Source organism: Polypterus senegalus, chromosome 2 (assembly GCF_016835505.1).
Source record: "Polypterus senegalus isolate Bchr_013 chromosome 2, ASM1683550v1, whole genome shotgun sequence".
In the NCBI taxonomy this organism is placed as follows: Eukaryota; Metazoa; Chordata; class Cladistia; order Polypteriformes; family Polypteridae; genus Polypterus; species Polypterus senegalus.
Window position 1 is genome coordinate 275524001 of NC_053155.1, and position 21393 is coordinate 275545393.

The 21393-nt window shown below is 39.5% G+C and overlaps 1 protein-coding gene across 1 annotated transcript; it reads left to right on the forward strand.

The window, feature by feature from the left end:
• The first annotated feature begins 18312 nt into the window (after positions 1-18312).
• Positions 18313-19443, forward strand: LOC120524684 (sperm-associated antigen 16 protein-like). The gene has a single exon (XM_039746496.1). It carries the CDS (start codon positions 18419-18421, stop codon positions 18944-18946), a length of 528 nt encoding a protein of 175 aa, XP_039602430.1. The 5' UTR covers positions 18313-18418; the 3' UTR covers positions 18947-19443.
• The last annotated feature ends 1950 nt before the right edge of the window (positions 19444-21393 follow it).

The window sequence follows — 21393 nt, forward strand, 5'->3', positions numbered from 1 at the left end:
TCTACAAACAGATTAATCAAAAGTGTAGGTTTTGACCGACTTGTGGGCTATTAAGTCTGGAAATTGCACCGCATTGCACAATTAAAACCTCAGACTAAGCTCAACAATATTAGTGTCTGGGTTTGAGGATTAACGATGTCCTGCAAAGGACCTGAATGAGTTACCCTCATGGAAGAAACCTCAAATTCTTCTCTGATTCAACATACACTGGTAAGGCCACATCAGAATGGTTAGGAGGAAAAAAATCTTGAACAGGGCTAGAAAGCATTAGATAAAATAAAGTCTTATATATCATGTAAAAGCTGTGGTAGGGTGTGGGACAAAGAGCTCTTACCTGGAAATTCTTAAGCAGTTTGTTAAGCAGGAGTGTCACAGCACACCCTCCACAGCACCATTGCAGTTATTGTTGGAAAGGAATAACAAGCTAGAGACCCAATGTAGCATTCAGGTTTTCCATCTGATATAAGACACTGAATAATTTAAAAAAGCAAGTAATAAAATGTTGTGACATTTGTTCACTCAGGGTTGTGTTAGCTTCAGATGATTACCTGATATAATCTCATGCAACAAATATAGCACTAATATAAAGTATATGAGATCTGACCCAAACATCTAGAGGTGCAGCCATACCCTTAAACAACAATTGGCAACAAGCTGCATTTAAAATAATTTGTAATTTATTATTTCTTCCAAGCATAAATGAGTGGGATGACCAATAGAAAGCACAAGAAATTGTTGACCAGTGACAAGAAGTAACCCCAGCTTCTTCATTATCTTAATTACTACGGGGTAAAATAGCATAGGTGGAGCTGAGGAGGAAAAAATACACTTTTTTATTATTTTTTATTTTGGCATTTGAGCGTTGTGTGCTTTGTCTCATCCATTTTGTTATTTGGATAAACAAAATGAAGTGCTTATGAAAATCCAGCAGGTGGCGGTCTGTTTTTTTTTCCTTTTGTCATGGGCCCCAAAGTAATCTTCAGAATAAGTCTTACGTACACTCACCTAAAGGATTATTAGGAACACCTGTTCAATTTCTCATTAATGCAATTATGTAATCAACCAATCACATGGCAGTTGCTTCAATGCATTTAGGGGTGTGGTCCTGGTCAAGACAATCTCCTGAACTCCAAACTGAATGTCAGAATGGGAAAGAAAGTTGATTTAAGCAATTTTGAGCGTGGCATGGTTGTTGGTGCCACACGGGCCAGTCTGAGTATTTCACAATCTGCTCAGTTACTGGGATTTTCACGCACAACCATTTCTAGGGTTTACAAAGAATGGTGTGAAAAGGGAAAACATCCAGTATGCGGCAGTCCTGTGGGCGAAAATGCCTTGTTGATGCTAGAGGTCAGAGGAGAATGGGCCGACTGATTCAAGCTGATAGAAGAACAACTTTGACTGAAATAACCACTCGTTACAACCGAGGTATGCAGCAAAGCATTTGTGAAGCCACAACACGCACAACCTTGAAGCGGATGGGCTACAACAGCAGAAGACCCCACCGGGTAACACTCATCTCCACTACAAATAGGAAAAAGAGGCTTCAATTTGCAAAAGCTCACCAAAATTGGACAGTTGAAGACTGGAAAAATGTTGCCTGGTCTGATGAGTCTCGATTTCTGTTGAGACATTCAAATGGTAGAGTCAGAATTTGGCGTAAACAGAATGAGAACATGGATCCATCATGCCTTGTTACCACTGTACAGGCTGGTGGTGGTGGTGGTGTAATGGTGTGGGGGATGTTTTCTTGGCACACTTTAGGCCCCTTAGTGCCAATTGGGCATCGTTTAAATGCCACGGGCTACCTGAGCATTGTTTCTGACCATGTCCATCCCTTCATGACCACCATGTACCCATCCTCTGATGGCTACTTCCAGCAGGATAATGCACCATGTCACAAAGCTCGAATGATTTCAAATTGGTTTCTTGAACATGACAATGAGTTCACTGTACTAAAATGGCCCCCACAGTCACCAGATCTCAACCCAATAGAGCATCTTTGGGATGTGGTGGAACGGAAGCTTCGTGTCCTGGATGTGCATCCCACAAATCTCCATCAACTGCAAGATGCTATCCTATCAATATGGGCCAACATTTCTAAAGAATGCTTTAGAAACACTCAGTCGTGTGAGTGTAAGGCATTGAGCACACAGAGATCCAGGGCTCTCAGCACATATAAAGCATATAGGGAAAATACATTATAGATGAAATGTCGATGACTAAGCGAAGAAGAAAGAGCAGCGCGAAGAAAAGAGACTCAAAAACGTTGGAGAGAAAAAAAATACGAAAAGGAATAATCTAGGCGCAAATTCAGAAAATAAGGACAGTAATTATCAGCCTGGAACAAGTGGAATTGAAAAAAGCACGTCCAATCGGGCTCAAAATTAAAAGACAAAGAGTAAAAGACAAAGTAGAACTTCATAAAGATGTTCACAAACATTGGCACTATACATATGCAGAGCAGGTTAGAGATTATGAAAGCAGTGGAATTCGAAAGGCTAAAAAAAAAAATGTTAGCGCAATACACATGTGGAGAAAGTTAAAGATATGAAAGTAGGAAAATTAGAAAGTATAAAAAAAGAAAGTAAAGATCGCAGTAGCGCAAACAAAGGGAAATTATTACTCAAAAAAGGGAAAATAATCACCACAGACCAGGTGTCATTGAAACAGAAGCAGGACAAAGTGAGGTCAGAAATAAAAGAGAGTAGAAAGCAAAGTAAAACGTCATAAAGAGGTTAGAAAATAAGGGGACCAAACACACGCAGAGCAGGTTAGAGATAATGAAAACTGGAATTCAAAAGACTCAAAAAAAACGTAGGCACGAAACACATGCAGAGCAAGATACAGAATATGAAAGCAGAAAAAACTGACAGTGTCAAGACAAAGAAAGTAAACCTCGCATTAGCGCAAAAAAGGATAAATTATTACTCAGAGAAATAATGAAAAGATAAATAGAGATCGAATATATGGACACAGGTGATATGTCAGAAGTATGTAAATAATTTAAGGCTTTGAAGATTAAGTCAAGAGAATTTCAAAAACGTGGTTTAACTCACATGCATTTATTGGTAACTTTGCAAAAAAAAGATTAACTGCTGATGATGTAGATCGTTTCGTCTGTGCTGAAATTCCAAACAGAGAAACCTATCCTGAATTATGGTACAAAGTCATTAAACACATGTCTTACAGACCTCATTTAAAAGATTCAGCATATTGGGACTCCAATGATTCCAAATACTGTTTTTACAGAAGTTCTGAAATAAAAGGGAAACTAATGAAATAGCAACAATTCCAAGAAAAAAAAATCTTAAAAATATGTGTATTCGGAAAACCAAACATGGGGGTTGACAAGCGAAGCGGGCAGGGGCGAAGCCCCATAGTTTATTTTGATAAAGTCTGCGTGTTACAGTCGGACCTCGCTAAATCGAACTCAAAGAAAAAAAATTCGACTTACGGAGTTTACGAGTAAGGGGAAATGGCGTAATATGCGCGGGTTAATCAAGGACATTATTTTTCCGTCTTAATTATTATACAGTATAGCCGTTTATTATATTGTCGTTTTATACGTATACATGTAGGCTACATACTGGTACATCAGCGCTTCCTGATTGGGGGTGCTAGCAGAATCCATCGAGGAAGAAAAATGAAAAACATTATTTGTACAAAATCTTAATTTATCTATCCATTCCTAAATAATTAATTGGGCAGGCTATTTCGTATCAGTGCAACACGCTGCTTGTTAAAACGGATGACTTCCGCTCTTACGCGCACTTAGTGCTGCGTGGGTATTATGAACTATCATATGAACTCATATTTTTTCATACTTCTTCTCAAACCAAGGGGGTGTGAAATCGGCCTCGTCTGTCACAGGAGGTGCGAGTGTAAAATGAATCGGGAAGCGCTGCAGTACATGCATCTACAGTATGTACTATCGAACAGTGCAATGAAACAGGTTACCTTTAGAGAAAAAAGTCTGTTAACTTTGCTTGGCGTCGATGTGCCGATGCATTTCGCTCGTCAATCTCCTCAATCTCGTCATTGGACCGAAACACATACAATTTTTGCAAAAGCTTCCCATAAATATGAACGTTCCTATCCCTTGCTTGCACAAACCACTTCAAAATGCATTGTTCAATGACGGGATACTCACATTCCCTCATCCTCTTCTGATGGCCACATGACTTCTCACTGTACAGTTTCAAAATCTTTTCTTTTTCTTTCAGAAAAGTGGAGAGCGTACTTGTGGGAATACCGAATTGCTCTGCAATTTCCACTGTCTTCTTGTCGCCCTTTTCGACGGCTCTGATGACGGTAACTTTTTCCGCGATTGACAACGTTTTGAGCTTACGCTTACCAGTTGTCATTTTTGGGGGAACGTACCATACGGGAGAGTATGGAGAAGCACACAGACACGAACACTATTCAAGGCTCCTCCCGACAAGAGACTGACAAAGGTGAAGGGAAAATTGGTTAAAAACGTCTTTCTTGAGACAATTTGGAAATTCCAGACGCCACTCGGTTGGTTATGACTCATGGAGCACCGAAGGGACCCAGATTATTCCAGCCACTCACTTTAGTTTTCGAACATTTTTGGTCTCAAAATAGACATCCTACCCTCAGAGAGTCGCTCAATCCCTTGTGGAATGCATTAAGATAAGACTTTGCATCCCTTTTCTTGGTTTTCTGGACGACATGTTCTGAAATGTAGCCTCAGAATAATAACCCAAAGGCCATTGAAAATTCGACTAACGGAGGTTGGGAGCCGAAAAGTTTTCGAGTTCAGGGGATCTAAATACATTGGTCTTATGGGAATTCGGCCGGGGACTAACGAGCAATTCGAAATAGGGAGGTTTTTGACTTAGGGAAGGTCGACTTAGCGAGGTCCAACTGTATCTTACAAAAATTTAGCTGAATACTGTAATGAGAAAATCTGGTGTATGTTAACATTATTTTAATTAAATTCCCACGCAAGTTTATACAGTCAACACATACTGGTAACAACGTTTGACGTAACCGGACCCGCAGCCCTAGGCCCCACACACCCCTAAGGTGGCACTGACATCAGCATTGCTGTAGATCAAGGGTGTCAAACAGATTCCAAAAGGCCACTGGTTTTTGTACCAGTCACTTTAATTAGTAACCAGTCACCACTGTTAAATGAACATACTTCTTCTGCCTTAATTTTAAGTGACTTGCTCTTAAAACTTCACAACCCACTCTTTATCCCTTCTTTGTTTCTTTAACCAGCAGCCAAACAGAAAGATGCAATGTGAACTAACAGATGGTCACCAAGCCAAGAAGATGCGTGATGTGCATATGCAGCTTCCCACACAAAAACTGGAAAACCTGAAGGAGAAACGAGAGTATATTTATAATAACTCTGACCCATGTGTATGCAACATTGCAGAGAAACTGGGAAATGATGACTCACGTGAATAATAATTAATTTCACTGAGCCGTTTTTATAATGTGCGTCGACGTGACAAACATATCACACCTCAAAAGTGACGAAGATGATGTACAGACCATATCTTAGTTCCCTTTTAAGAGGGTTAATGCTGCGTGTTTGCACTGAAGAACTTTTTGTTTTTTCTTCAGTTTAAATCGGGTGCCTATGGTCACTTTCAGGGAGATGGCTGACAGATCAGGAATATCTCAGCCAAGCTTCACTCCATCATGCCAGCTGCACTGGAAGCCATTAACTGACCAACAAGGCACTACATCCAGTTTTCGTATGCTGTAGGTGTACATACCTAAAATATAACACATTTTTGCCAATATAATAAAGGCAATTTGCAACAGTGTCTGGTTTTCCTAACGTAATTGGAGGAATTTATTGCACTCATATTGCAATAAGGGATTTACTGAGAAGGACCCTGCTTTTGTTAACCATGAGCAGAGACAAGTCATCTGTGATGTCAAAATGACACTGATATTCTGAGGCAAAGAGCTTGCAGACGAGATGGTACTGCTTGTGATGAATGGCTGATTGGTTTGATAAATGGCTGAACCCTCGGCGCTTCATATGGCCTGTACTATTCATTGTAATGTGTCAGGTGATAGATGCTGGCCCGTACACCTTTCTCTGATCCCAAAAAAACAGATGAGAGGTGCTATAATGCCTCTCAATTACAATGCAGCCAGACACTCTCTGTGTATCAGGTGGGAAGCTGGTCTACCAGTCAAAGAAGTTCTGCAGCATTGTGATTGCATATGTATGAAGTTGGTTAGCATAGTTCATATATGGTTGTTTAAGGCCTGCGTTCAAGACAGTATTCACATACACACATTTACAAAATGACTGCAATCTATAAACGGTCAATTGCATATAAATGTGCACACATCACATTTTATAAATCAAAATTTTTTTTGCTTACGCATTTTCCTGGGTTTTTTTTTTTTGTGTGCATTTATTTTCATGCTTGAACCTATGTAACATTTTATAAACGAGACTCTAGGAGTCTCAAACTCAGTCTCTGAAAGACCATCATTTTTTTTTTTGCAACAATCAACTTAATAAGAAGCTATTTGGCACTGTTAATGAGACACAATGTACCGTTAATGAGATACAATATTTAATTATATGGTTAGCAAGTACGCTAATTCTGCTAAAGTACTCATTTACAAAAATATTGATCTTCTTTTTTCTGAGACCACCATCAACATGTTTAGTGGACCAAAACAAGTTGTTTTGTTAATCGTGATCTCAGTTGAAAATTTTATTTTTAAAAAAGGTTATTTAAGACACACTGACTAAACTGCATCGATTAATTTTTTTTGAGGACTTTAAGTGTCCATTCATACCGCCCTTTCATAAATAATACCCTCATATCATACAATCTGTTATCATTGTTTTACTTCTCTCTGCTTTATTAAAGTTAACACTTAACATTTACGCTGACTGTGATATTAGGAATCTATTTAGTTTTGAATGAAAAAAGTTAGTTTTATTAACAATAGCGACTGGGAGCCCGGCCGAATAGGGCTACAAATTCTACATTTGTGAAATGCATACTTTCTCTGCAAAGAATTGCTTGTTTTTTTAAGTCTCTGAAATGATTTTGTTATCATGGCACTGATTTGTGCTTAAAATAGACCTTTTCGGCTGATGTAATGAAGAGCTTCCTGTTTAAACGGGGCTGCGAGACGTGAACTCAGGTCTTCGGCGCACCTCATTTGATTTTTTCCGGCAAACAAATTTTCAAAACAAACCGTATTTTACGACTCTAATCAGAGTCGGAGTAATAATTATGTTGACGTGGTCATTTTAGATCTGAGATCGGCTAATATTGAAACAATGACTGCTGTTAATACCCAGCCGTCATTACTCAGTTTGCCAATAGATGTCTGAAGGACAGATGCCAAAACCGAACTGCCCAAAGATAGATTTCAACGTACCAAGCAAATGCAGATATGTTCTAAATTACTTACAGTTCTGGAGCTGTCGAAGGGTTTATGTCAGTTGACAATGTTAGTCCTGGAAAGTTCGCCCCCCAAACCAATGTTCCAAAAACCAACTGAACTTACTGTTATCTGCTCGAACCAACACTGACTTACTATACTCGGCCGTCCAGTGGCGTGACTAAAGCATTCGAACATTCTTAGCCAATCATTCAATATTGCGTCCGCGTTTGCCACGTTATGTTCTAACTACAGAGGCAGAGTCCCATTGCATCGTTCTAACTTGTATTGAGTCGAGGTATTGACGCGAACACCATACATACAAATAGTATGAGATTATATATAAGGATATATTTGTTTCCCACTTTAATCTTCTAGTAATCTTCTTGGAAACAGAAACGTTTATTATTATTGTTATTGTATGGCTATTATTATTTGTCTGTGTACGGCTCTGCAGTCATTATGAAAATAAACGTTTTCTCGTGTTCCTATATGTTACTGACACGCTTACATTTGGGTCCTCAGATCCAAAGTTTTAAGAACCCCTGAGCCTCCCAGCGCTGTGTGTGCTGCTGCTGATAACACTGGATGGTTCTTCTCTGAGGACAGTTGTGGTGATTGAAGTGATTCTGTCAGAATGGCGGTTCCTTGCGACGCAACTAAAGCTACAGAAGAGATACAGTAAGAAACTCAACCCTAATGTAGCTAACTAGCCCACTTCCGTTAGTCACGTAGTGTAACTGGCAAGTTAAGTTTAGTCGCTTTACATAAAATATACTATAACTGTAACTAAGGTTAATTATAAGATTCTGTTCAACCTGTTTTTCAAACATAAAATAAATGTACCTTTGCCAATTCATCTGTAAATGGATGACTACTTGACTGATAGGCAGCTGAACAGAGGACAAAAATGTGTGAATACTTAAAGTATGATTGTGTATTAGTATAAGCCATTTACTCCTGTGTAAATGTTTGATGTTTTATGTGATTAGTTTAAAGTGCAATATTGAAAATGAAATCTGGTTTGTGGTGCAACAGGACCATTAAGATTTTGCAATACACAATTCACTCTTAATTATTATATAATAATTATAGACAGAATATTCCTATCAGTTTAGAATTATTAAGTACAATACAAGGCATTTATCAGCTGTAGGCTACTGCAGAGGTTTCCTTCGAATTAGAATTTGGCAAATTGGTATTCAATAGGCCAAAGAATAATCCGATTTCTGCTCTCTCTACTATAATATCGCTATTATGTAAACTATTAAATGTGCTACTTTAAATGCTACCTCATGATATTCACTGGCCCATTCTGGCCACCCAGCCAAAAATCTGGAGGCACCCCTGTCTGCTGCAGGACGTGAAGGTAGCATATTAACAAAAATGAGGTCAAATATCAGAGTAAGAAATCTGGAATAATGTTATACAAAACAATTGTGACAATAATCGAGACGTGGTATCCGAAAGCAACAAAAGATTGATAGATGAATACCCAATAATTGGTTGAATAATTGTAGTCTAGCCACGCCCCTCACCCATAGCCCCGCCTGTTATCTTTTTAGGTCAAGTCAAAGCTGTGGCAGAGTTCATTTATTAACGTTGTGCGGGACTGTTCGAGATTTTGAATTTTTCAATATTTACGGGTAGATTTCTGTTTTAGAATTTGTAGTGTAAAGTGAAGTATTTCCTCCTACAACTGGCAAAAAGTCTTTTTTATAAACTTAGATTATTGAGAGCGTCAAACATGGAAAAAGACGAGAGTTCCGAACAGTATGAAGAGATGGATTCAGACGATGACTTAAGCCCAGGGGATGACAGCAGCGAGGTGAAGATGCGTGTTGAAGACATGGAGGCGACATTTCAGCGGCCTATCTTGACTAAACTCTTTGCATTAGAACATTCCGAGGTGGTGGACGATTTCTTGCGGAACTTCTTAATTAAGGCAGGGATGAACAAGACCTTCGCCTGCTTTCAGTCCGAGTGGTATGAAATTAAGCCAGGTTTGTTAACTGTAAAGCAGATGCGTTCGGCTCCCGACATTCACACTCACAACCAGCTTCTTGAGAGCGAAATCAAACGGCTTACTAAGGAGATCGAGTGTTTCAAAGCAACGGCTGTGCAAAGAGAGAAGATGTTGGTGGATTTACGGAAGAAACGAGATTTCCATCGAGTGCAGCGCAGACAAGTGGAGGAGGAGAAAAAGTTCCTGATCGATGACATTAAACGGCTGATGCGGTTCTATTCCTATTATAATACGACACCGTTTAACAAACACCAGTGACCGATCTGGAATGAAAATCTATTCGTAGACTAAAAGCATCGCAGCTTCAGGCGCCTTCGGGGGTCCAAGGTGTGCCCTCAAAGAAATTATATTGAAAACAGGGCCCACTTAACAACTGGAATATATGCTTACTTTCCAGTCGCTTGCGGGAAGACATCTGCTCTTCGTTACAAAAGGCTGTTTTAAAAGAGCCACCAGATTTACAAGTACGTTTTACTTCCATGAAAATGGTGGTTTGGCGATACAGTCAAATAGTGCCTATCGAGTTAAGTTCAGATTCTAATTCTATAATGTCAAAAATTAGTGTAGTAGCTCAATATGGTCTGTCTGTTTCAAACAAGTTACATTTTATTTGTCTTGCTACAGTCTGAGTCGTTATTTTATATTGTTCAAAAACAGTGTAACTTAAGTGTAACCATAACTGTCCTAGAAAATCTTATAATGTAAGTGGGATTTTTGCAATGTGCTCAGTTTATTATAGGACCAGGCCTAGTGATTTGCAAAGAGATTTATGATGTTTTAAAATATCATGTAGGCACCCACAGGAACATGCACTGACACAGTGAAAGAAATTTGAAAGAACGTGTTCGCAGTTTGTAAGCACTTATTCTTCAAAGTTGTTTCTTCTGGCATTATACCTTTCTACAGATTTACTTTATCACACTCAATTTGATAGCTTCTTATATTTTAATCTCTAAACTTAATCCCAAGGATTTCCCAAAATCCTCCATTGGACGACCATTTCTAAATTCTGTGAAAGAACAATAAACAGCAGTTTCTCATGACGCACAGAATTTTCTCCCTTTTAGATGAATTGCATTGCAGTCGAGTGAAACTGGGTGCCCGCGGGTGCCAGTAAAAGCCTTGCCTTATACCCTGCAATAATAAAGTTTGAGAAACTAACAAACCTTAGCAGTGGAAAAGTGTTCTCTTTATGCATCTTTAAATGAAAACATTCCACAAATCACCTTTGTGATCTGCTGCTCTTGTGTAAAATGCATGTGAGACTGTGAGTGGCGTTTCTTTTAGGTTCCATAACTGCGGTTAAGCACTACTTTATCGCTGAACAATGGAAAATGATTGTATACTAGCTGTGCTGCCTGTCTGAACGGATTAAAATTAGACCTCAGCATTAACATTTGCAGTGCACCATGCAACGCGTATGTCTCTGTTATGTGCCATTTGGTATGGGATTTGTAAAAGCAGCGTTAATGTCTATGAGGTGGCATCTGTTGGAATGACAAAAGAAATTATTTTATTTTATTACTAAAACGTTTCTGAACTGCCATCTTTAGGAATGACAGAGTCATAGCAACCGGACCGACATGCAGACAGACAGACATGCAGACACTTATCCTTTTATTATTTGGAAGACTCAGTAAATGTGAAAGGCATTCACTTGGCATTGAACAGAAAGTAGGGCAAAGCAATTAATAAAGTGTGAAAATAAATAGTTTTTGTAATGCTGAATAATGTTTTAACTGGCTTTGTTAAATATTTTAAAATAAAAATCACAAGAGAGGAGGCACAGGCTAAGGACACTTCATGATGGCGGTATGGCATCTTTAAAATGCCAGACATAATAGTGTTTTTTTGTCATCAAACAGGCCACAAATTACATTTTACTTTATGTGCTTTGTCCTGTGTGGTGATTTGCTCACTGATGACAAGTCAGCACTGATCTGTTGAATCGTGATCATGGCACCAGAGTGAATTTTTAAATGTTTTTTTTTATTATTATTATTATTGCTTGACCACCGTGAGTACTTTTTCCCTGTGAAGATATAACTACTGATTAGAAACGGAACTAATCTGCACAACAATGAGGCCTTTTAATGTCGTAGAGCAACAGCACTCGTGCATTCATCTTCCACTCACTCACTGTTACACGCGAGAGCTGCCATTAAGTAACAAGCTAACGTGCAAACACAAATTATGCTGCACAGTTGAGCCAAATATTTTAAAATGGGTGGCGATTTTATCATTTCTTTATAGCAAATGCATACCCTTGATTGTCTATTCCCCAGGTATTTGAGTGTTTTCATTTTTGACTCCAATCTGCTCCCACAGTTCGAAGGCAGACAGACGGCCTGTGCCTTTCGGGGGTCTCTAGTAATGTGTGTCATGTGTGAGGGGGGACAGTGCACTGTTATGTTATGTTATGTTATGAAATCAAAAACGGGGCTCCATCTTTGTAAGTGTTGTTGCTGGCATTGACTCTAGTGAAGAGACAGAATACAGAAGTAGGTGGGCTGATGTTTTCTTTACTTTTTTAAAATAATGTTATAAAAAAAGGCACGTAAGCATCTTTAAAAGATAAGTGTAACGGTTGAATAAACAGTAACTGAAATAACAGTAAGAAACAACAAGGATATTTCATACAAGGTAATGAGCAAAGAATGTGTTGATGTCTAAAAGGCGTGCAAGTTAATTTCAATTTACACGGCTGCATTAGCACATTTACACGGTGAATTGAGAGCAATTTATGAGGGATGCATTTCTGGACAGTTCTATGTGCTTTGTGTATCAAGGGTTCTGTTTGTCATGTTGTCATTATTGTTATATTTGGTTCTGTTTTCTTTATATTATTAACCTGCTTACTGTAAAACCTTAAAACTGCAAACGTATAGAAAGAAGAAAGGTGTTTTTATTTTTTTTTTTTTTTGCTACAGAATGATCTTAATACCTACAGCATAAATAAAATAATTATCATTGTACTTCAGGGTTCTAAGTTATACTGTAACAATTTCTTGCTGAAAGCCAAATAAATGCACGTAAAATAATTGGTCACATATGGTACCAGATGATCGGTTCTGGTGGCTTCCTCGGTGTCTGACCCAAACTACACTCTTTACAATCCTGCATCTTTAAAGGCGTTTTATGGTTCTTTACTGGGTTGTGTGGCTCCTCAAAGCAACAGTCCATTCTGGGACGGGTACTCTGCATGTGATGTTGGTTCTTTGTGCTTTGAAGAAATGTCCTAATACGTTAAATCAAACTGAAATCTTTAACCTGAGCTTAGCCTGTGTTATTGTATGTAGCGAGAGTCCTTTAGAAATTATGAGCCATTGGTATTTCACAAGTGCCATGAATATGGGAAAGTAAAATGTAGTATTATCATCAAGTCTGTTATCCTCTGTTCATGGTAATTTACTGAATGGAGTATCTTATCTAAATAAATACAAAGTTCTTTCTGAAACCTTCATGTGGATGAGTCTTTTGGGAATCAAAGGTGGTTCTCCTAGGGAAGGGGTGACCAAGTCTGGTCCTGGTGGGCCACAGTTGTTGCAGGTTTTCATTCAAACCCTTGTCCTAATCGGTGAGCAGTTTTCACTGCTAATTAACTCCTTTTCCCTTCATTTCAATAGCCCCGTTTTTAAGGATTCAGTCCTCTGAATCGATTTGTTTCTTCATTAAATGGCAGCCAAACAGAAATGAGATGTGAAACGAGCCAACAGATGACCAGATAAACTGGAACGTCAAACTCCAGCCAATTTCACTCCAACCAGTTTCTTAATGAGAAGCCAATTCTTGTTGTGAATTAAAGCCGTTATTAAATGTCATGACTTGCTGCTCTCTTTCTGCCACAGCAGACCGTTGATTTTCTGTTTTTTTCTAAGACTATCATCAAGATGTTTTGGTGACCTGAGCAGACCAACCTTCACCTTTCTTTATTTTCAGATTAACTAGTCATGTGGCAGCTTGTTTTGTGTCTCATTATTGTTTGGCTGCTCATTAAGAAAAAAGAAACAACTAAGGGGTCTGAGTCACGTCAGTTAAAACTAAGGAAAAACAAGTTAATCAGCAGCGGATCACTAATTAAAAAAATAGAATGAAAACCTGCAGCCACTGCGGCCCACCAGACCACAGCTGGACACCCCCCATCCTATGGCATCACTTTGAAGAACCACTCTGATACCATTATATATATATATATATATATATATATATATATATATATATATATATATATATATATATATATATATATATATATATATACTGCTCAAAAGAATTAAAGGAACACTTTTTAATCAGAGTATAGCATAAAGTCAATGAAACTTATGGGATATTAATCTGGTCAGTTAAGTAGCAGAGGGGGTTGTTAATCAGTATCAGCTGCTGTGGTGTTAATGAAATTAACAACAGATGCACTAGAGGGGCAACAATGAGATGACCCCAAAACAGGAATGGTTTAACAGGTGGAGGCCACTGACATTTTTCCCTCCTCATCTTTTCTGACTGTTTCTTCACTAGTTTTGCATTTGGCTACAGTTAGTGTCACTACTGGTAGCATGAGGCGATACCTGGACCCTACAGAGGTTGCACAGGTAGTCCAACTTCTCCAGGATGGCACATCAATACGTGTCATTGCCAGAAGGTTTGCTGTGTCTCCCTGCACAGTCTCAAGGGCATGGAGGAGATTCTAGGAGACAAGCAGTTACTCTGGGAGAGCTGGAGAGGGTCATAGAAGGTCCATAACCCATCAGCAGGACCAGTATCTGCTCCTTTGGGCAAGGAGGAACAGGATGAGCACTGCCAGAGCCCTACAAAATGACCTCCAGCAGGCCACTGGTGTGAATGTCTCTGACCAAACAACCAGAAAGACTTCATGAGGGTGACCCAAGTGCCCCATGTCCTCTAATGGGCCCTGAGCTCACTGCCCAGCAGCATGCAGCTCGATTGGCATTCGCCATAGTATACTAGAATTGGCAGATGCACCACTAGTGCCCTGTGCTTTTTACAGATGAGAGCAGGTTCACCCTGAGCACGTGACAGAAGTGAAAGGGTCTGGAGAAGGCATGGAGAACATTATGCTGCCTGTAACATCATTCAGCATGAGCAGTTTGGTGGTGGGTTAATGATTGTCTGGGGAGGCATATCCATGGAGGGTCACACAGACCGCTACAGGCTTGACAAAGGCACCTTGGCTGCCATTAGGTATCAGGATGAAATCCTTGGACCCATTGTCAGACCCTATGCTGGTACAGTGGCTCCTGGTGCACGACAATTCCTGGCCTCATGTGGTGAGAGTATGCAGGCAGTTCCTGGAGGATGAAGGAATTGATACCATTGACTGGCCACCACACTTTCTTGACCTAAATCCAATAGAACACCTCTGGGACATTATGTTTTGGTCCATCCAATGCCACCAGGTTGCACCTCAGACTGTCCAGGAGCTCAGTGATGCCCTGGTCCAGATCTGGGAGGAGATCCCCCACAACACCATCTGTCATCTCATTAGAAGCATGCAACGATGTTGTCAGGCATGTATACAAGAACACAGGGGCCATACAAAGTGCTGCGTACAATTTTGAGTTGCTGCAATTAAATTTTGGCAAAATGGACTAGCCTGCCACATAATTTTTCACTCTGATTTTTGGGGCGTCTTTGAATTCAGGGCTCTGTAGGTTGATCATTTTCATTTCCATCAAACGATGTGGCATCCTTTCGTTCCTAACACATTACCCAGTGTATATCAGTATAGATATCCAGGAGGATTTCTTTTTCCCATTGAGATCTGATGTGTTTTCAAAGTGTTCCTTTAATTTTTTTGAGCAGTTTATATATATATATATATATATATATATATATATATAATATATATATATATATATTTTTTTTTTTCATTTTTTTGGAGGACGAAAATCTTTGCTTCGATGTTCCATGATGTGAAACCTTTCTGTTAAGGTCCATGTAACTAGGTGGGAATTCTTTTATTTGCTCTTTCATCTTGTTAAAATGTGTCATTTTTGACAATCTGAATAATCAGATATCATAGGCATACATGACTTGACCAAGTTTGTGAACATTATAGTGGCCCTTTAGTTACACTCAATTTTTAATGAAATTAAAAACACAAAAATAAAAGTAGGAACTAATTTGATGTCTATGAATAAAATGTAACAAACTCTGTTCTGTAAAGTGCCTCTTCTCCCCTTTTGAGCCACTGCGCACCATAGCTGTCTGTTTACGTCACTGAATGGAGCTGAAGTAAAACCTATTATCCAACCCGCTGTATCCTAACTACAGGGTCACGGGGATCTGCTGGAGCCAATCCCAGCCAACACAGGGCGCAAGGCAGGAAACAAACCCTGGGCTGGGCGCCAGCCCACCGTAGCACATTGATTTCTACACAGCTAATTAGCGACAAGGCTTATAAAGACCCCACTACGTACGCATAAGGGGAATGAACCCCGAGCTCCTCACACTTCGTCCGTTACAGCAAATAATGTGTTGGTAGCGTCTTACTGAAACAAGAAGACTGCTTACAACACGGAGACAGAAGTGTTACGTAGCTGATGGACTACATGGATTATGTATAAGGGTTGATTAGTTTTCATTAGATACATGAGTTGGGAATGCAAGCACAGTCGATTTTTAATATGAAGTTTGCATTTTCCCCGTCACTTTGACTTTTCTGAAGTACTCCAGGAGTCGGTTAAAATACAGAATACATATCTTATTAATCAAAATAAGGGAACATGTACAAAATTATTTGCCCCCTTCCTGATTTCTTATTCTTTTGCATGTTTGTCACACAAAATGTTTCTGATCATCAAACACATTTAACCATTAGTCAAATATAACACAAGTAAACACAAAATGCAGTTTTTAAATGATGGTTTTTATTATTTAGGGAGAAAAAAAAATCCAAACCTACATGGCCCTGTGTGAAAAAGTAATTGCCCCCTTGTTAAAAATAACCTAACTGTGGTGTATCACACCTGAGTTCAATTTCCGTAGCCACCCCCAGGCCTGATTACTGCCACACCTGTTTCAATCAAGAAATCACTTAAATAGGAGCTGCCTGACACAGAGAAGTCGACCAAAAGCACCTCAAAAGCTAGACATCATGCCAAGATCCAAAGAAATTCAGGAACAAATGAGAACAGAAGTAATTGAGATCTATCAGTCTGGTAAAGGTTATAAACCCATTTCTAAAGCTTTGGGACTCCAGCGAACCACAGTGAGAGCCATTATCCACAAATGGCAAAAACATGGAACAGTGGTGAACCTTCCCAGGAGTGGCCGGCCGACCAAAATTACCCCAAGAGCGCATAGACGACTCATCCGAGAGGTCACAAAAGACCCCAGGACAACGTCTAAAGAACTGCAGGCCTCACTTGCCTCAATTAAGGTCAGTGTTCATGACTCCACCATAAGAAAGAGACTGGGCAAAACGTCCTGCATGGCAGATTTCCAAGACGCAAACCACTGTTAAGCAAAAAGAACATTAGGGCTCGTCTCAGTTTTGCTAAGAAACATCTCAATGATTGCCAAGACTTTTGGGAAAATACCTTGTGGACTGACGAGACAAAAGTTGAACTTTTTAGAAGGCAAATGTCCCGTTACATCTGGCGAAAAGGAACACAGCATTTCAGAAAAGAACATCATACCAACAGTAAAATATGGTGGTGGTAGTGTGATGGTCTGGGGTTGTTTTGCTGCTTCAGGAAGGCTTGCTGTGATAGATGGAACCATGAATTCTACCGTCTACCAAAAAAATCCTGAAGGAGAATGTCCGGCCATCTGTTCGTCAACTCAAGCTGAAGCGATCTTGGGTGCTGCAACAGGACAATGACCCAAAACACACCAGCAAATCCACCTCTGAATGGCTGAAGAAAAACAAAATGAAGACTTTGGAGTGGCCTAGTCAAAGTCCTGACCTGAATCCAATTGAGATGCTATGACATGACCTTAAAAAGGCGGTTCATGCTAGAAAACCCTCAAATAAAGCTGAATTACAACAATTCTGCAAAGATGAGTGGGCCAAAATTCCTCCAGAGCGCTGTAAAAGACTCATTGCAAGTTATCGCAAACGCTTGATTGCAGTTATTGCTGCTAAGGGTGGCCCAACCAGTTACTAGGTTCAGGGGGCAATTACTTTTTCACACAGGGCCATGTAGGTTTGGATTTTTTTCTCCCTAAATAATAAAAACCATCATTTAAAAACTGCATTTTGTGTTTACTTGTGTTATATTTGACTAATGGTGAAATGTGTTTGATGATCAGAAACATTTTGTGTGACAAACATGCAAAAGAATAAGAAATCAGGAAGGGGGCAAATAGTTTTTCACACCACTGTATAAGCTTCGACCCAACACACATAATGGAATCGCATTAGGAACCAGCGATCAGTTTAAGGGCCATCTACAGCTATACCGCCAATGTTGGTAGAGTGATAATTCAGTTCCTCCGTCTATCTCTCCACGAGTCGTTACAACTGCATCGTCAGCTAAGAGTGGAAAGGGGGCAAATTCTGTAATTGTACAGATAAAAACAACACGGTTAATATATTACATGTTAATAAGATTTGCCGCCTGCTATGATAAATCTTTCTAAATGGTCTTTATTCAGTGTAGCACATTTACGGTATATAAACAGGCAAAGGCGTTTTAACGGTTTTAAAGATATACTTAGTGGCAAAAACTCAGACGAGAAAAAGGGATCGAAAAGACTTATTTATGTTATGTTTAGATTTTGATTCTTACCTTTCTTAATTGCATCCCCTGGACCTTATCGATGTACGCAGAATGGAAGTTCGCATGTAAACGTCTCAGCGGGTTCACTTACAGTATTAGCTAATCTCGTCTATAACGTTACGGTCACGCCCCCTTCCATATACGGACCTTTGATTTCTCCGCCCATTTTTCAACTGCATGAGACACTGGCATTCTTAAGACGCTTCACCTAAACACCACTCAGCTAAGAATCCGGGAGTCAAGCATGGACACAGCTGATAATAGCCAAGAATCGAGCAATGAATCTGACGACTTTAACGAGATGCTCTCAGAGGAGGAATGCAGCCGCCCAGAGTCTCCATCCTCACGGCCTACACTGCTTGTGTCCTCCCAAGAACCCAAGGCGTTAGACGACTTTACGCTCAACTTCCTCATCAAGATGGGGATGCGCAAGACCTTCGACTGCTTCCAGACAGAGTGGTATGAAATGATGCAAAGGGGCTCCATTACTGGAAAGCATGTAGGCTTTGTCCCGGAGATCTATCTTCATAACCAGCTGCTGGATAACGAAATGCGCCGTCTGAACAAAGTGATTGAATGCTACAAAGAAGCGGCTGTGAAGCAAGAGGAGATCCTGGTGAAGCTGCAAAAGGAGCGCGACATTCACCGCTTGCATCACAGACGTGTAGTGCAGGAGAAGCAACGCTTGATTAGCGACATGAAAAGAATGGAAAAGCACTACGCATGCTGCGAGCCGGAACCAAAGCAGCGAGCGGGAGTTCTGAACGCTTAAGGCAACGAAGGAGATTGTCCGATGACCACACGGCATAGTCGATTTATTTAAATACTTAAGGGTGCTTGTAAATATCCTTGAGACTGGTTTACAAGACAGAATGGCATCACAGGCGCGGGAGAGTAACACTTCGTAAGGAGAAACCTGGACAACACAGGAAATCCAAATGTTTTGTATACAAAGTATATGTATATTTTTAGCACATGGTGTTAATTGGTCAGTCGTATATTTAATTCGGAAGGAAAGTTACAAACTTTAATTACACTTAACTTTTAGCGATATGAAGGATTTCGGTATTCGCAAGAGGCCAATCACTGTTATATTCACATTTTTCCTTCTGTGTTCAGTAAATAAATAAATAATGACAGCATTGTCCGGTCCTTTCCTGAAATGCTGACAGTTACTTTTGTTACGTGCGTTAATCAATAGGGCTCGGAAATCAGATCACTCAGCCAATGGCGTAGCTCGAGTTCTTGCCGGGCGGGGCGGAGCTTCAATTTGCCGCCCTCCAACATATCTGAATATGTTAACCTAATTAACTACAAAATTAAAATGACGTAGAGAGAAACATTATGAAATTTTGCATAGATTTATTCATATATAGAGAGAAACAGCAAAATTTTTCACATAGAATTATTTATAAGCATCAGCTACATAAGAATATAGCAGAGATGCACTGATAAGCCGTGTTCTAATTATTAGTTTAATATAATTACTCTGCGAAAACCAGAACCAGTGTAGTGTACGAGTGATAAGTGGGGATGTTTTCTGCGCAGAGCAAGAACGAATTCGGATTGATAACAAAATGAAAGTATATATTCCAAATTAGCTGTTTATCTTCCTACAAATTATGATCGGTATAATGTTTATGCTTATTTTTGTTATTGCCTCATAAATTTCAACTGCTGTGACTGATGCCGTCACAGAAGGGCAGTCTGAAAATTATTTTTGAAGCATTTCTGGATTCAAATAAGAGAACTGTACTTTTTTCATTCATGAGTGGTATTTTTCCGAACCCTGCTGCTTACAAACGAATTGTACTGAGCCTTTTAGCCTTTTTGCCGCCCCCAAAAATGTGCCGCCCGGGGTGGACCACCCCCTCCACCCGCCCCTAGCTACTCCCCTGCACTCAGAATAAGCACCAGCTAAAAGTAAGAAGCAACCGTGGAAGAAACACAAGTCAGTCAAATAAGCTTTTGCTAGTCCATACGCGACCTAAAATAATCGAACAATGCTCGGTTCTAAAATGGCACTTTACCAGGTGGTGTGTTTCCCATGTAAAACCATTGATTGACAAAGGGGCATTTCGTTTTGTGAAGAGTTCTTTGCATGGGAAATTGGTTCTTTGGACTTTGTAAAGGTTTCTAATTTGTGCACAAAACAGATATTTAATGTATAGCAGACTACTGTACCTAGCAGGATACAACATGCAGATCGAGAAAACCTGAAAATAGGCAATGCTATTGTATGCAGAGAGGGGTCCTTCTAAAATCGGGAACATGCTGGTATATCACAAATCTACTATCTATTAACGAATATGTATTGAACCTGTTATGGATTGAATTAAATAAATGCTCTTTAAACAACCTTCATGTGGATGGTTCAATTGGGAACCAAAAGTGGTTTCTCTGTAGCAGCGCTCTTAAGAAACACTTTGGCGTTTTTGTTTTTAAGAGTAGCATCACTTGGCAAAGCAGAAATCTTGCAGACAGATTAGCTTCACTCCATGAAGTTCTTGTATTGATAAATGAGTATTTCTTTTAAAAATATCAAACACGGTGACACTAACACAGTGCACGATAAAAAAAAAAGCAATGAGCTCTACTATACTGTACACATGACACCTCTACTTAATTTTTAAATCAGAGCTGCTGTTTAATCGCAGTTAACGTGTGCGAATAATGCATGAAACGTTTCTGCGATTAAATCTTTAAACGTAACCCCAAAATGCGGTCAATTTGACCACGCTTCACACTTTATGAAACAGCTAAATTTGAATCCGAGTCTATTAGTAGTACTGTTTGATCGTTATGTTTCTTGATAATCGCCTTCATTCACACATACCATTAGAGTCGCCACTCGTACTGGGATATTACAATACAGTATACCGTAATATATCAGTATGAGACACGATTTCGTTTCATATATAGCTGATCAAAGTGCAGAGAATAATACGAGAACAATTCAAATCAAACCAGTTTCACAAGCGGAGTGAATGCGGCTAAGCGCTGCACTCTGAATCAGACTGCGTAATAACTTATTTACTTACCATTATGCTGCATTCACATATTGTCGAATAAAAAATAAATCAATAAAACAATCACAACGCACACTATAGCGGAACGTCCAAAACAAGACTCTACACACAGTGATGTCTGCTGATGCAAGTACGACTGTGAAACGTAAGAGGCCTTCGAGGTATCGATCTAAATGGGAGACGAAATGCC

What these genes read in the sequence shown, in the direction of transcription:
- LOC120524684 (XM_039746496.1), top strand. Translation starts at nt 18,419, where the DNA reads ATGGACACAGCTGATAATAGCCAAGAATCGAGCAATGAATCTGACGAC.